This window comes from Scyliorhinus torazame, chromosome 18 (genome assembly GCF_047496885.1).
Source record: "Scyliorhinus torazame isolate Kashiwa2021f chromosome 18, sScyTor2.1, whole genome shotgun sequence".
NCBI lineage: Eukaryota > Metazoa > Chordata > Chondrichthyes > Carcharhiniformes > Scyliorhinidae > Scyliorhinus > Scyliorhinus torazame.
Genome location: NC_092724.1, coordinates 117,158,888 through 117,172,204, shown reverse-complemented (window position 1 = coordinate 117,172,204; position 13,317 = coordinate 117,158,888). Strand labels below are relative to the sequence as shown.

The window sequence follows — 13,317 nt, the reverse complement described above, 5'->3', positions numbered from 1 at the left end:
GTCTGACTGTCCCATTCTCCCTGGGTCTGTCCCACACAGCACTGTCTGTCTATCCCATTCTCCCTGGGTCTGTCCCACACAGCACTGTCTGACTGTCCCATTCTCCCTGGGACTGTCCCCACACAGGGCTGTCAAATTCCCCTGGACCTGTCCTCGCCCAGTAGCTGTGTCTGTCCCATTCCCCCTGGGTGTCCCCCCACCTACGTCTGCCTCTCCGTCCCATTTCCCCTGGGTCTAGAATAAACCCACTCCGATGACAGCTAATCAGGAGAGGATCGGTGCCGTCAGTGTCAGGCTGTTTTACCCCCCATCCCCCGGGCCGGCTGGAAAGGCCAGCCCTGCGGCGGGATTCTCTGCCCCGCCGCGCCACAGTTCTGCCTCACCCCGCCGACGGGATGCTCCGTTACGCCGGCCAGTCAATGGGGCTTCCCATTGTGTGGCGGCCCCACGCCGCCGGGAAACCCCCGGGCTGTCGGCAAAACGGAGCATCCGCCGGCGGGGAACCCCGCCCCAGGTCTCCATCCTCCCCAGTTCCCAGCTGCGGGAGGGCTCCAGGGCCCCGGGTGAAGGCCGGGAGTCGAGGACAAGGCGCCAGCGGCTGACAGCAGGCGGACGTGGCAGCTCCAGGCAGCGAAAGCAACTCCGGGTTCAATCAGAGACGGGGAGGGCAGGGGTAGTGAACCGGCTCCTACCTACACATTGCCGACCCGAAACCGCTCCTGTCGCCGCTACCCGCTCCTCACCGTCACCATCATCCTCACTGCCCCCTCAAGCCGGCTCAGCCCAGCAAACATCACCACTTCCGGCCCACGCCTCACTTCCGCTCTCACTCCATTGGCCTGCAGAGGGAAGTGCGCATGCCCGGGACCCCTCTGACGTCACCGCTCATCTTGCGTCATCCGCCCCACCCCCTTACTGTGTCAACGGGGGCCCCGCCCCTCTGTGTCGTGTGTCTGGCCGCCAGTCCGTGTCACTGTCCCGTGCCGCCCCCTTACTGCGTCACCTTTGACGTCTCGCCCCCTATAGCACCGGCACCGCCCCTCGCAGGCCCCGCCTATTGTGTCATCCGTATCCCGCCCCTTGTTCATGTCACTAGTTCCGCCCCCTCCACGGCCCCGCCCCCTCCACGGCCCCGCCCTCAGTCTTTAATAATTAATCGCTAATCGTTAATAGATGTTTACTCTGATGCTGAAAATGAAAAAATGAAAATCGCTTATTATCACAAGTAGGCTTCAAATGAAGTTACTGTGAAAAGCCCCTAGTCGCCACATTCCAGCGCCTGTTCGGGGATCAAACCGTGCTGCTGGCCTGCCTTGGTCTGCTTTAAAAGCCATTGATTTCGCCCAGTGTGCTAAACCTACAACAAAAAGTAGCAACCTGTAAGAACCTGCAAGATTCGCTTACGAGCAGCTAGGAGAGAGCTGAGTGAGACTTAGCCAGAGTGAGTGTGTGTATTTGGAGCACAGTGGGAAATCAGTGCAAAAGGAAAAGAGGTGCTTTTGTCCTTTCACAGAAGGGTGTTGCCCTACTACAAGGGGAAGAGCTGATTGGTTAGTAGTGGTACGTTGTTTTTTTAAATCAAAAAAGAGTTCTAGCCTTTAAAAAAGACACCTTAAATAATGTTCTAATTGGCATAAATTTAACCTAAGTGTTTTTTAACTAAAAGTATGACTGTGGAACTCAGTCCCTTGGTTTTGCACAGCCTGCAATATGTGGGAATTTCTAGATGGTTTACGCAGCCTGAATGACCACATTTGTAGGAAGTGCCACCTGTTCGACCACGTCAGCTAGAGACCCAGCAGTGCATGCTCAAGGGTGAGAGGTTCGTTGATAGCATGTTTTAGAAGTGGTCACCTACAGCTTAAGGAAATGCAGTCAGAGAGGGAATGGGTGGCCACCAGTCAGAAGAAGAGGCGCAGGCAAGTCATCAGGAAAACATCTCACTCAAGAATCGTTTTTTCATGTTGGAAAATGGTGAGAGTGATGGATCCTCTGGAGAGTGCAGCCCGAGCCAAGTTCACAGCACTGTAGGTGGCTCAGCTGCATGGTGTGGGGGGGGGGCAGTAAGATGGAAGAGCAAAGGTGGTAGGAGATACAATAGTGATGGATGCAGACAGGCATTTCTGCAGCCATAGATGTGATTCCAGGATGGTGTGTTGCTCTCTGAACGGCTGAAGGGCATTCTGAAGGCAAAGGTGAACAGTCAGAGATCGCGATTCACATTGGTACTAATACATGGGAGTATGATATTGCTATCAGAAAGACATGGTAGAGGGAGGGGCAGAAGTGGCAGCTCAATATTCCTTGATGGAGAAGGGGGGGTGGGGGTAAGAGAGGAAATGGTGTTACAATATTGACCAAGGAGGCAATTACTGAGGAGGGATAATATCTCAGCAGGCTCCTCAATTGGGACCATATGGATAGAATTCAAAAACAAAAAGGAGGCGTTGAAATTGCTGGGAGTGTACTATAGGCCCGAAACAGTCAGGGAGTGTAGCCACCTGGGTTGGCCACTTCCCGACTTAAAATGGAGAACCGCAAAGGCTGAAGGGAAATTCAGCCAACACAGGCAAAGACTAGCAAGTGCAGAAATCATGTATATTGAAACCTGCAAAACAACCAGACAGCACTGAAACCAGCAGCCATCTGCATAGTAATGAGCAATTCCAAGGCACAATTGCAACAGTTAAGGTGAATAAAGCCAAGCCAGACTCCTCGGCGCCAGCAGGAGCCAAGACAAAGGAAGGCCAACGGACACTCAGGGACCGCCCAGCGATCAGGGAATCGCTCCAGCATTGGAGAAATCGATCCAAGTGATCGGAACGCAGTCCAATCACTTGGAACCAGGTACGGGGTCCGCCCCGAAGGGCGGGAAGCCCCTGGGGACTATAAAGTAAAGCCCCCAAGTTCAAATCGTCCTTCTTGACAGGGTCACTCAGCAACGCGAAGCAACCCCTGTGAGTGACCTGTCTAAGCTGCCGCATTAACCAAGTAAGTCTCCAGTCAACGCTCGCTACAAGATAGGCGCTCCTAGCTACAAGTCCATACCAGCTTTTGAATCCTGCAGACTCAGGACCTGAACGAAAGGCCATTTGTTCCCCTGACATGGTGGGCCAGTCCGAAGATAAGTATTGGCCTTTTAGTCATAGGAATAGTCTAGAAAGTAGAGTTTATGCGTGAGTAGTGATTTACTGTGTATAATAAATGTGTTTTGATTTGAATCTTACTAATTGGTGTGTTGGGTTACTGATCATTACTTGAACTTGAACCTCGTGGCGGTATCATAAAGATACCTGCCGACTCTAGAGCAAAGGTTAAACAAACAGAGCAAATTACGAATTAAGAGCCAACCGAAAGTTAGCATCATATTACTGGCGACTCTGGTGGGATCCGATCTAGAAGTGGCTTAACCACTCTGGGAGAATCCAAAAATTTGAATTAGAAATCCAATTGGGAACAGAAAACCACAAGTGTTCAAGTAGTTCTGATCAATCCTCATAATTCGGAAGTGTGTTAATGCATGCGTAACTAACAGGGCTATAAGGTAAACTGATAGATTTTTGTCGCGAAAAAACTGTCGGGGGTTTGTATTCCGGAAAATAGCGAAAGCTGTACCCGTAATTACAGCACCGCCTTAATACCCCTTGTTCCAAATTTTAAGAGAAGTATTCAGACAGGAAAGATGGCAATGCAGGCAATGCAATGCCTCATGAACCCCGAAGAATTTGTGGTCGCAGCGACCAGCAGTAGAGTAGGACAGTGTCCCATTTGGGAAGAGGAAATCAGAAAGTACCTCAAAGGGAGCGAATTCTATGAAAATGAGGAAACAGGACCCGGGAGTATAGGACATACTTGGTGGGAGAACCTGAGCGAAATTCATAAGAAAAGCTTGGGAAAAGCTCGCAAGCCGATGGCAATCGTGTCCTGCTGGCACAATTGCGAGGCACAGAGGAGATCGTTCGGATGCTCCGTAAAGAGATAGAGGAGACACATCGAATGAGTAAGGTCGATGTGAGCGAGATAGAGAAAGAGAACCTAGAATTAAGAAGGAAGTTAGCAGCAAAGGACGGAGAGGTGGATGATACCAAGACGGCACACCAGTCTTGTATGGCGCACCCAAGCAGCTTCCAGACACAATACGAAAAGGCCTATCAGGATACGCAACGTGCAGGCCTGGTAAGAGAGGAAACAGAGAAAGAGGTAGAGGCATTGCCAAGGCAGTGTAGCGACCTGAAAGCAGCATTAAGAGCACTCCATGCTACCACCACGGAGCACAGACAAAGCTCACTAGAACGCGCAAAGTGCCGGAAGCAGATTGCAGAGCTGCAGTCTTTGCTTTCGGTGCAAAATGGGTTCCAGAGCACCTTTGGATCCCAATTAGACGAGGAAGACGGTCCTGATTGGCAAGAGTTAAATGAAACCGAGCATAGATATGTTCAGGGAATATGTGCACAAGGAAAGCTCCAGAAGAGGAAAGCGCCCCAACCCCCCACCGAGCAAATAGTTCAGGCACCAATGAATCCAGTAACCACCCACCGCACAGTCACATTGGACGGAGACACGGAATTCCTGGACACCACCCCCTTAACCGTGACCCAATTACGGGACTCGTGCAAGAAAATCACGCTGTTCCTCCCCACCTCAGACCCCCACCACTTATTTGGTAGAGTAAAGGAGCAGGCGACCATGTACGGCCTGGATGAGCGTGAGCACGTGAAGCTCACACTTTTGAGCTTAGACCCTTCGGTCGTAGCAGCCCTTCCCGACCCACAGAATGTAGGAGGACGCACCCTTGCAGAAATGCACGCAGCGATCCTAGACGCGATCGGCTACAACAGAGGTGACCCCGTAGAAGGCCTGAATAAGTGCAGGCAGAAAAAGACAGAACACCCCACAGCGTTTGCTGGACACCTGTGGATTCATTTCACAGCAGTTTTCGGCAATTTAGACCGCGCCCATTTGTCCCAAGACGGTATGGTCAAATGGACCCGCACCCTTATCTCCCATGCCACAGAGGCAGGACAAAAAGCCTGTACGAATTATGACCCCCCCAGAGGAAGCCCACAATGAGAAATGGGTTTTTAAAAGATTGTCCCGTGCCAGGGAGCAGTCTGTACAAAACAAACCCGCTGTTAGGAAACCCGAGGAACAGCAGGCAGAAGCATACATCCAAGCGGTGAAAACGCACCAGAACCCCGCATGGGTGAACAAAGACAGGAACAGCCCCCCACAAAAGCCACAGGAGTGTTACAACTGTGGACAGTTAGGACACTTTGCAAGAGAATGCAATGCCCCACGAAAGCCACAGAGAGCCCAGCAGGCAGGCACTCTGAATAAGAATAGGACAGAGCCCATACATAGTGTGAGCACGCGTTCAGACCAGACGGACCTGAACGGAATGGACTGACGGTGTTCAGGCTCCCCCAGTTGGGTCTGCGACACCCTTTGGGATAGGTCCGGCCGACCAGTAGTTGCAGCAAAGATACGGGGACAGCCCATCGAATTTCTCTGGGACACAGGAGGGTCCTGCACCACAATCAATTCCTCCACCATATTCCAGAAAGACACGTGGCCCACTACAGCCACCATCAGCCTCAGCGGTTTCACAGGCCACTCACAACAGGGACACATCACCGCCTCTGTATCCATTCAAATCGGCAACATCACTACCAAGCACCCCATAGTCTTAGTCAACCTGCCCCACACAGCAGAACACATTTTGGGCATCGATTGTATGAAGTCCCACAACCTGTCCTTTGATCCAGTCAACCAATGTGTCTGGAAAATGGCAAAATCCGCAAGAGCCCCCACAACGCTCACAATAGGTGAATACGCCAACAAGATTAGCACAATCGGCAAATTCTGGTTTGACCCGACCACAATTAGCACAGACAAGCAGGTTAGGGCAGTTCTGCAGAAGCACAGGACAACATTCGCGACCCACAAACACGACTGTGGCCGGATGACTGGTTCCGTTCAAATCACAGGACCTGACCCTAGACCCCAAAAGCAATACGGATTTCCCCAAGAGGCAGAGGGAGAAATCGCAAAAGTGATCGACAGCTTATTAGAGCAGGGCATACTCAGATCAGTAGCCTCCACTAGTAATGCCCCGATTTGGCCAGTGAGAAAGCCCGATGGATCATGGCGACTGACCATCGATTACCGGGAACTCAACAAAGTCACCCCCGCAGCAGCCCCCATGGTAGCCACAAGTCCCGAGACCATGCTCAAACAGGGACTCAACTCACGATATTTTACAGTTTTGGACATCAGTAATGGATTCTGGTCCATTCCATTTGCAAAAGCGTGCCAATACAAATTTGCCTTCACTTTTAAAAATCAGCAGTACACATGGACATGCCTTCCACAAGGATTCCAAAACTCCCCCTCCATTTTCCACCGACAGCTGGCAAATGGTTTGTCAAAATTTCCTCGCCCCGAATGTCTGGTCCAGTATGTGGACGACCTATTACTACAGACAGATACCAAGGCAGAGCACATCGAACTTCTGGCTGAACTCCTGGAACACCTACAGAAAATTGGTTGCAAAGTAAACCCCAAAAAGGCCCAGATTTTGGAAAACAAAGTGATATATTTGGGTACGATTATCACGCATGGTAAACGCGAGATTGAGCACAAAAGAATTGACTCGATTGCCAAATTGCCCCTTCCCCAGAATGTTTCAGCCCTCCGGTCGTTTTTAGGACTGGTTGGCTACTGCCGAAACCATATTGACGGTTTCGCCAGCAAGGCAGCACCACTCTCAGACCTCCTAAAGAAAGGAGCCCCTTGGAAATGGCTTCCGCAGCATACGGATGCTGTAGATGTTTTGAAAAGAGCCCTCATTGCAGCCCCCACACTACAGGTTCCAGACCCGCTTTCCTCTTACACTATAGAGATAGCTAGCACAGACCGCACCCTTTCGGCCGTGCTCTTCCAGGAACGGCATGAACAATTAAGACCCGTGGCTTACGCCTCCAGACTTTTAGATCCTGTGGCGGAGGGATTTTCGGCCAGTGAAAGGCACCTGCTCGCAGCTTTCTGGGCAGTTCAGTATTTTTCCTACATAACCGGACTAAACCTCATCACAATCCTCACAGAAAACCCAACCTTTACTGGACGACGACTTAAGGACGGTACAGTCAGCCAAATTAGAGCAGCTAGATGGACCCTTCTTTTGCAGGGATGGGACATCACTGTTAAAAGGACCAAGGCCCACACTTTCTTAGCCGATAACCCAGGCACCCCCCATGAATGTGAAATCATCTCACCGCACCACAACACAGGCCCCTTTATTGCGAAAACACGGCCCAGAAAAATAGGTAGTTCACCCCAGAGCCCCCCGCACACAGACACGTGCGCACCTTTAAGGATATATGTGGATGGATCTTACACTATATTAGAAGGGAAGCACATTACAGGATGCAGCATATATGTCGAGGACGCGCCCTAGAAGAAATCTCCTTAAAGCTACCAGGCCACTTAGGCGCGCAGGCGGCAGAACTAGCAGCCGTTGCGTATATTATAGATCACCCAGATTCCTTCCCCAGCCCAGCAGACATATACTCGGACAGCCTCTATGTCTGCAATAGCCTTAGAGAATTCCTACCCCTGTGGAAAGCAAGAGGATTTGTTTCCGCAGACGGAAAACCCCTCACTTCAGCCCCATTGCTCCGCCACATCTTAGAAAAAGCACAGAACAGGACATTCGGAATCGTTAAAGTTCGAAGTCACCACTGCTCCTCCCCCCCTGGAAATGTAAAAGCCGACGCACTGGCAAAAGCAGGTTCCAGGCATGGATATTTTTGGACACCCCCCGAAAGCGCACCAGTGAATGCAGTTCAGGTCTCGCAGACTAATATTGAGGATTTAGTGCAGGCCAACAAGCAGGATAGCAATCTCAGGGAGATTTTCAAAGGACAATTTCCAGCACCCTATGATAGGTTTAAACATGCACTAACCACACATAATGGTGTGGTGTTAAAAGACACCCTTTATGTGGTTCCTGAACAGGACAGGAATCAGCTCATTTGTTTGTTCCATGACAGTCATGGGCATCAGGGAATTGCTCCCACTACAGCCCACCTCAGGCAGCTCTGTTGGTGGCCAAGTTTAAAAGAAGACGTAACGCACTACGTTGAAAATTGCCTTATCTGTGCCCAGAACAATCCGGACAGATACGCAAAGAAAGCTCAGCTTAGTCACACCCACCCCGTTAATGGCTCCTGGACTAACCTCCATATCGATTTTATAGGACCATTGCCCCCTTCTAGGTAATGGTTACAAATACGTATTAGTCGTCATAGACACTTTTACGAAATGGGTAGAGGCATTCCCATCCAGAACTAACACGGCAAAGACCACCGCAAAGATCTTAACCCACCACATCTTTACGAGATGGGGACTCCCCCGCAGCATTGAATCCGACCAAGGTTCCCATTTTACAGGACGTGTCATGAAGAACGACCTCACGATATTTGGCATGACCCAAAAATTCGACATCGCATACCACCCCCAGTCAAGTGGTATCGTGGAGCGCATGACTCGGACCCTAAAATCCACCCTCAGAAAAACGGTCCAACAGAACAACACCACTTGGGATTCAGTCCTCCCTTTTGTGTTGATGTTTTTAAGAAATACTGTCTCAACTTCCACAGGTTACACCCCACATACTCTCTTGACCCGCGCCCCATGAAAGGCACAGAATTTTTATTAGGATTGGACTTGACCAGCCCCGAAGTGACGGCCCTCACACACGAGAACGCAGTAAAACAATTAATTGAGAATGTAAAAACGGCTCAGCTAGCAGCCGCAGTAAGATTAGGCACAAGGAAGAAACAGAGCAAGGCCTGTTTCGACAAGACAGTGCATGCAGCTGAGTTTGAGGTAGGACAGCAAGTCATTCTCCCAGTTTAAAACCCCAGCACATTCCTGTCACCGAAATATTCGGGTCCGTACTCCATTGCGGACAAAGTAAGCCCCTCCGTCTATAAAATTAAGTACCCCAATGGAAAGACTGCGTGGTTCCATATTAACCAGCTTAAGGCATATGGCCCACAGTCCAACCGCGCACACCACATCATGCTCGACGCAGCAGACCACACCCTGCCCACAGCCAACGTATCCCTACCCTCCCCCAACACGCCCACCACATCCACGGACTCGCCCTCGACTCCACCCCCGACCTCTAGACTCCACCCAGGAACGCCCACAGACAGCAGCAGCAGCGACAGTGACTCAGACAATAGCCACAGCACGCCTCCCTACTATCCCCAGACAACAGGACCCACACCCAGCGAATCTGACCATGATTCGAGTGATCCCTTCCTCATCACATTCCTCAACAAACCCCACCAAACACCACCGCCCTACGATGACGATTCCGTCCCCACAGAACTAGACACCACCTTTTGGCACCGCGACAACTCATACAGGCTCGTCCGGAACGACGAGATGGACCCCAAATCGCACCATGCAGCCCTATCAGCCCTTATACATTCGAGAGTATGGCATCCGGGAGAAGATGACGACTGTGAGTCTGACTCCCAAAGCGAGAACCCCTTTGTGACCCTGTTCGCAACTGATAACTGAGGTATCCAGATGATGTTTTAAAAAGGAACCGCTTGGGAGAAAACGGTGACCTTTCTGATGGAACCTGCAGCATGTTGTTTAATGTTGTTTGTTACTGTTATTGTTAAATGTTGTTTGTAAGATCGGACATTATTTCAACGGCCCCACGCCTTATTTGTCTGCAGAAACCTTTGAGAACGTGCCAGCACACTCATCGGCCGAAACCGCTGAGAGCTTGCCAAGCCCCCATTCATAACTGCTCCTCTGGTTCGAAGGAAGAACCAATACGGCAACAACCCCACGATGACTACACTTTTGCCCGTTCTTGCCGGTTGCTCAGGCAGTGGAGAAAGGGCATTGGTCTCCTCCCTGCCTGGGAACCCCCCCTCTGGTCAGCTACACTCGGGTAGAGCACACACGACATTGGTCGCCACCCTACCCGGGGATTCCATCCAATTCATACCAGTCATAGCCCATACGCACCTCATTTCGGCACTTCTTGGTTCAAAAAGTTTTGTTTTGTTTTCGGGCAACCCTTAGGTTGCCATCCCTATGCTATTTACATCCTCAAACATTTGGATGGTAAATCGCACAGCCTGCGAGACGGCTCGCACTGTTTCAGTATTTTTAAGTGTGTCTTGTCCTGAATATTCTGTTTTTTTTTTAAAATGAGGGAGTCACACATGGTGACAAATTGTAAAGGGAGAATTGGCACTGAAGGACAGACACACTAACGCACGAGATATTAACCAAGATAGTAACACACTATGCTTCAGCCCACAGAACCCCAGAAGCGCCAGGAAAAGAGACGAAACGGAAAGGAAGAGACAAAAAGGAAAGAAGACAACAATGAAGACGTCATACGTGTATTTAGTCGTTATTGCAATTTGTACCCAGTTGCGTGCGAATGCGAACCCCCTGACCCCAACCCCCCCCCCCCCCAGCCGTTAATGATTCACTTCCCCATAGCACCCAGAGCCCAGTAACAGGCAACACCACACCATGGTGTGATAAGCTCATAACATGGTACTCCCTTTCCTACGTACTCGAATCCCTATTAGTGTTGGCAATACTCTGCAGCATCGTGCAGACTATCCGCATGAGGAAATGGCGAAGGAGAGCCTACCGCACTCGCACCCCGGTATACAGGATAAGATCGCCTATGTTCAGTTATCCCCAGGACCCCGAACCCCTCGATCTATAATAAAGGACATTCGTATGCGTTCTTCTGTAAATAAAGAAATGGAAATGTTGTACACCCCTGTGCTTGACTGCCAAGCCAGGAAAAATTTTAATGCTGCTATTATTTTGTATTGTTTAGGAAGTTAATATGACTGAACGTTTAATGAGTGTAGTTTATCAAGGACAGTTAGAGGTACCGTAGAGGCCATAGAAGAGTGCTCGCCGGGTCAGGGAATGAAGACAACGCAGTTATGTGATCCTTCACGCTTCGCGTTAGGGATCACAAGGAGGGCGTGTAGCCACCTGGGTTGGCCACCTCCCGACTTAAAATGGAGAACCGCAAAGGCTGAAGGTAAATTCAGCCAACACAGGCAAAAACTAGCAAGTGCAGAAATCATGTATATTGAAACCTGCAAAACAACCAGACAGCACTGAAACCAGCAGCCATCTGCATAGTAATGAGCGATTCCAAGGCACAATTGCAACAGTTAAGGTGAATAAAGCCAAGCCAGACTCCTCAGCGCCAGCAGGAGCCAAGACAAAGGAAGGGCAACGGACATTTAGGGACCGCCCAACAATCAGGGAACAACTCCAGTATTGGAGAAATCGATCCAAGTGATCGGAACGCAGTCCAATCACTTGGAACCAGGTACTGGGTCCACCACGAAGGGCAGGAAGCCCCTGGGGACTATAAAGTAAAGCCCCCAAGTTCAAATCGACCTTCTTGACAGGGTCACTCAGTAACGCGAAGCAACCCCTGAGAGTGACCTGTCTAAGCTGCCGCATCAACCAAGTAAGCCTCCAGTCAACGCTCGCTACAAGATAGGCGCTCCTAGCTACAAGTCCATACCAGCTTTTGAATCCTGCAGACTCAGGACCTGAACGAAAGGCCATTTGTTTCCCTGACCTGGTGGGCCAGTCCGAAGCTAAGTATTGGCCTTTTAGTCATAGGAATAGTCTAGAAAGTAGAGTTTATGCATGAGTAGTGATTTAATGTGTATAATAAATGTGTTTTGATTTGAATCTTACTAATTGGTGTGTTGAGTTATTGATCATTACTTGAACTTGAACCTCATGGCGGTATCATAAAGATACCTGGCGACTCTAGAGCAAAGGTTAAACAAACAGAACAAATTACGATTTAAGAGCCAAACAAAAGTTAGCAAAAGGAGAGATAGAAGAGCAGATATGTAGACAATTCCCAAAGAAGTGTAAAAATAATAGGGTAATAATAGTAGGAGATTTCAACTTCCCAAATATTAATTGGGATAGACAAAGGATTAGAGGGGGTGGAATTCTTAACGTGCATCCTGAAAAGCTTTTTGAGCCAGCAGGTAGAAAGTCCTACAAGAGAGGGGGTGGTATTTGACCTAATTTTAGGGAATAATGACAGGTTAGAGGTGTCAGTAGGGGAGCATTTCGGTGATAGTGACCATAACTCAGTAAGATTTAAGGTAGTTATGGAAAAGGAAAAAGATGAACAGGAAATAAGGTTTCTGAATTGGGAGAAGGCCAATTTTAATAGGTGAGATACCCTCAATTACGACTCAGGAGAGGAGATTGATAATACAAAGGCTTTAATTACCAGAGAACCAGACAGCTGCTGAGAAGTGTGCTCACTGCACACTCGCTGCCTACTGAACGTAACCTTATATACAGCTTCCTGGGAGCAGAGCAGGAGGCGGAGTCCCCAGGGTTCCAAACCCAGTCTTAAAGGGGCCTACGCATTAAAGGTACATGTGTATACAGATATCATTCATCACATTCACCCCCTGTTTAAAAAAAAACCGCATAGTCCATCGGGGGTGAAGTGGAATTACAAGTTCAGTCTTTTGGGTAGTCTGATTGCCCGTGTCGATCTTCTCAGCTCCGGTGGTGGTGCGGCGGATACGGTCGTCCTCGGTGGTGGTATATCCGAGCGCACGCTTGTCTGAGCCTCTGTCCGCGTTGGAGCAGGGGGGTATCCGGGGTGACTAGGGTGATTGGTGCCGGCGCCGGCTGGGGGGAGGGGGGCGCTGTCAGAGTCGACAGCCGGTGCGGGGAGGGGAGTGTCGGTGGAAGGGAGTGTCGGTCGGTGGGCAAGCCAGCGCGTGCCAGGTCTCGCAGGGAAACGGTGTCCTGCCTGCCGCCGGGGTGCTCGACGTAGGCGTTTGAGGGTTTGCATGTAATAGCTGGACCCTCTTGACCAGTGGATCTGTCTTATGGCTCCACACGTGGCTCCGGTGTAGAACTGGTCTCGGAGTTGCCAGCCAACGTGGAAGCGAGACCCCAGAGATGGACTTCCTGGGGAAGACAAACAAACGGTTGTGAGGGGTCTCGTTCTTGGCCGTACAGAGGAGCGATCTAATGGAATGTAGGGCATCGGGTAGGACCTCCTGCCAGCGGGCGATTGGGAGACTTCTTGACCGTAGGGCTAGAAGAACAGCCTTCCAAACTGTTGCATTCTCCCTCTCCACCTGCCCATTTCCCCGTGGGTTATTGCTGGTCGTTCTGCTCAAGGTGATGCCTATGTTGAGCAGATATCAACGCAGCTCCTCGCTCATGAACGATGTACGCCGGTCG

The 13,317-nt window shown here is 50.3% G+C and overlaps 1 protein-coding gene across 4 annotated transcripts in view; it reads right to left on the bottom strand.

Annotated features, from left to right (window-relative positions):
• Positions 1-840, bottom strand: part of LOC140395440 (nuclear distribution protein nudE-like 1) — a 56,524-nt gene extending 55,684 nt beyond the window's left edge. For 2 of the 4 annotated variants that reach the window (XM_072483191.1, XM_072483190.1), the window contains exon 1: positions 744-770. In XM_072483191.1, coding sequence (XP_072339292.1) covers positions 744-755 — 12 coding nt within the window. In that variant the 5' untranslated portion in view covers positions 756-770. Of the gene's footprint in view, positions 1-692 lie in introns of all 4 variants that reach the window. The other 2 variants (XM_072483192.1, XM_072483193.1) reach the window with 2 other exon arrangements.
• Between the last annotated feature and the right edge of the window lie 12,477 nt (positions 841-13,317).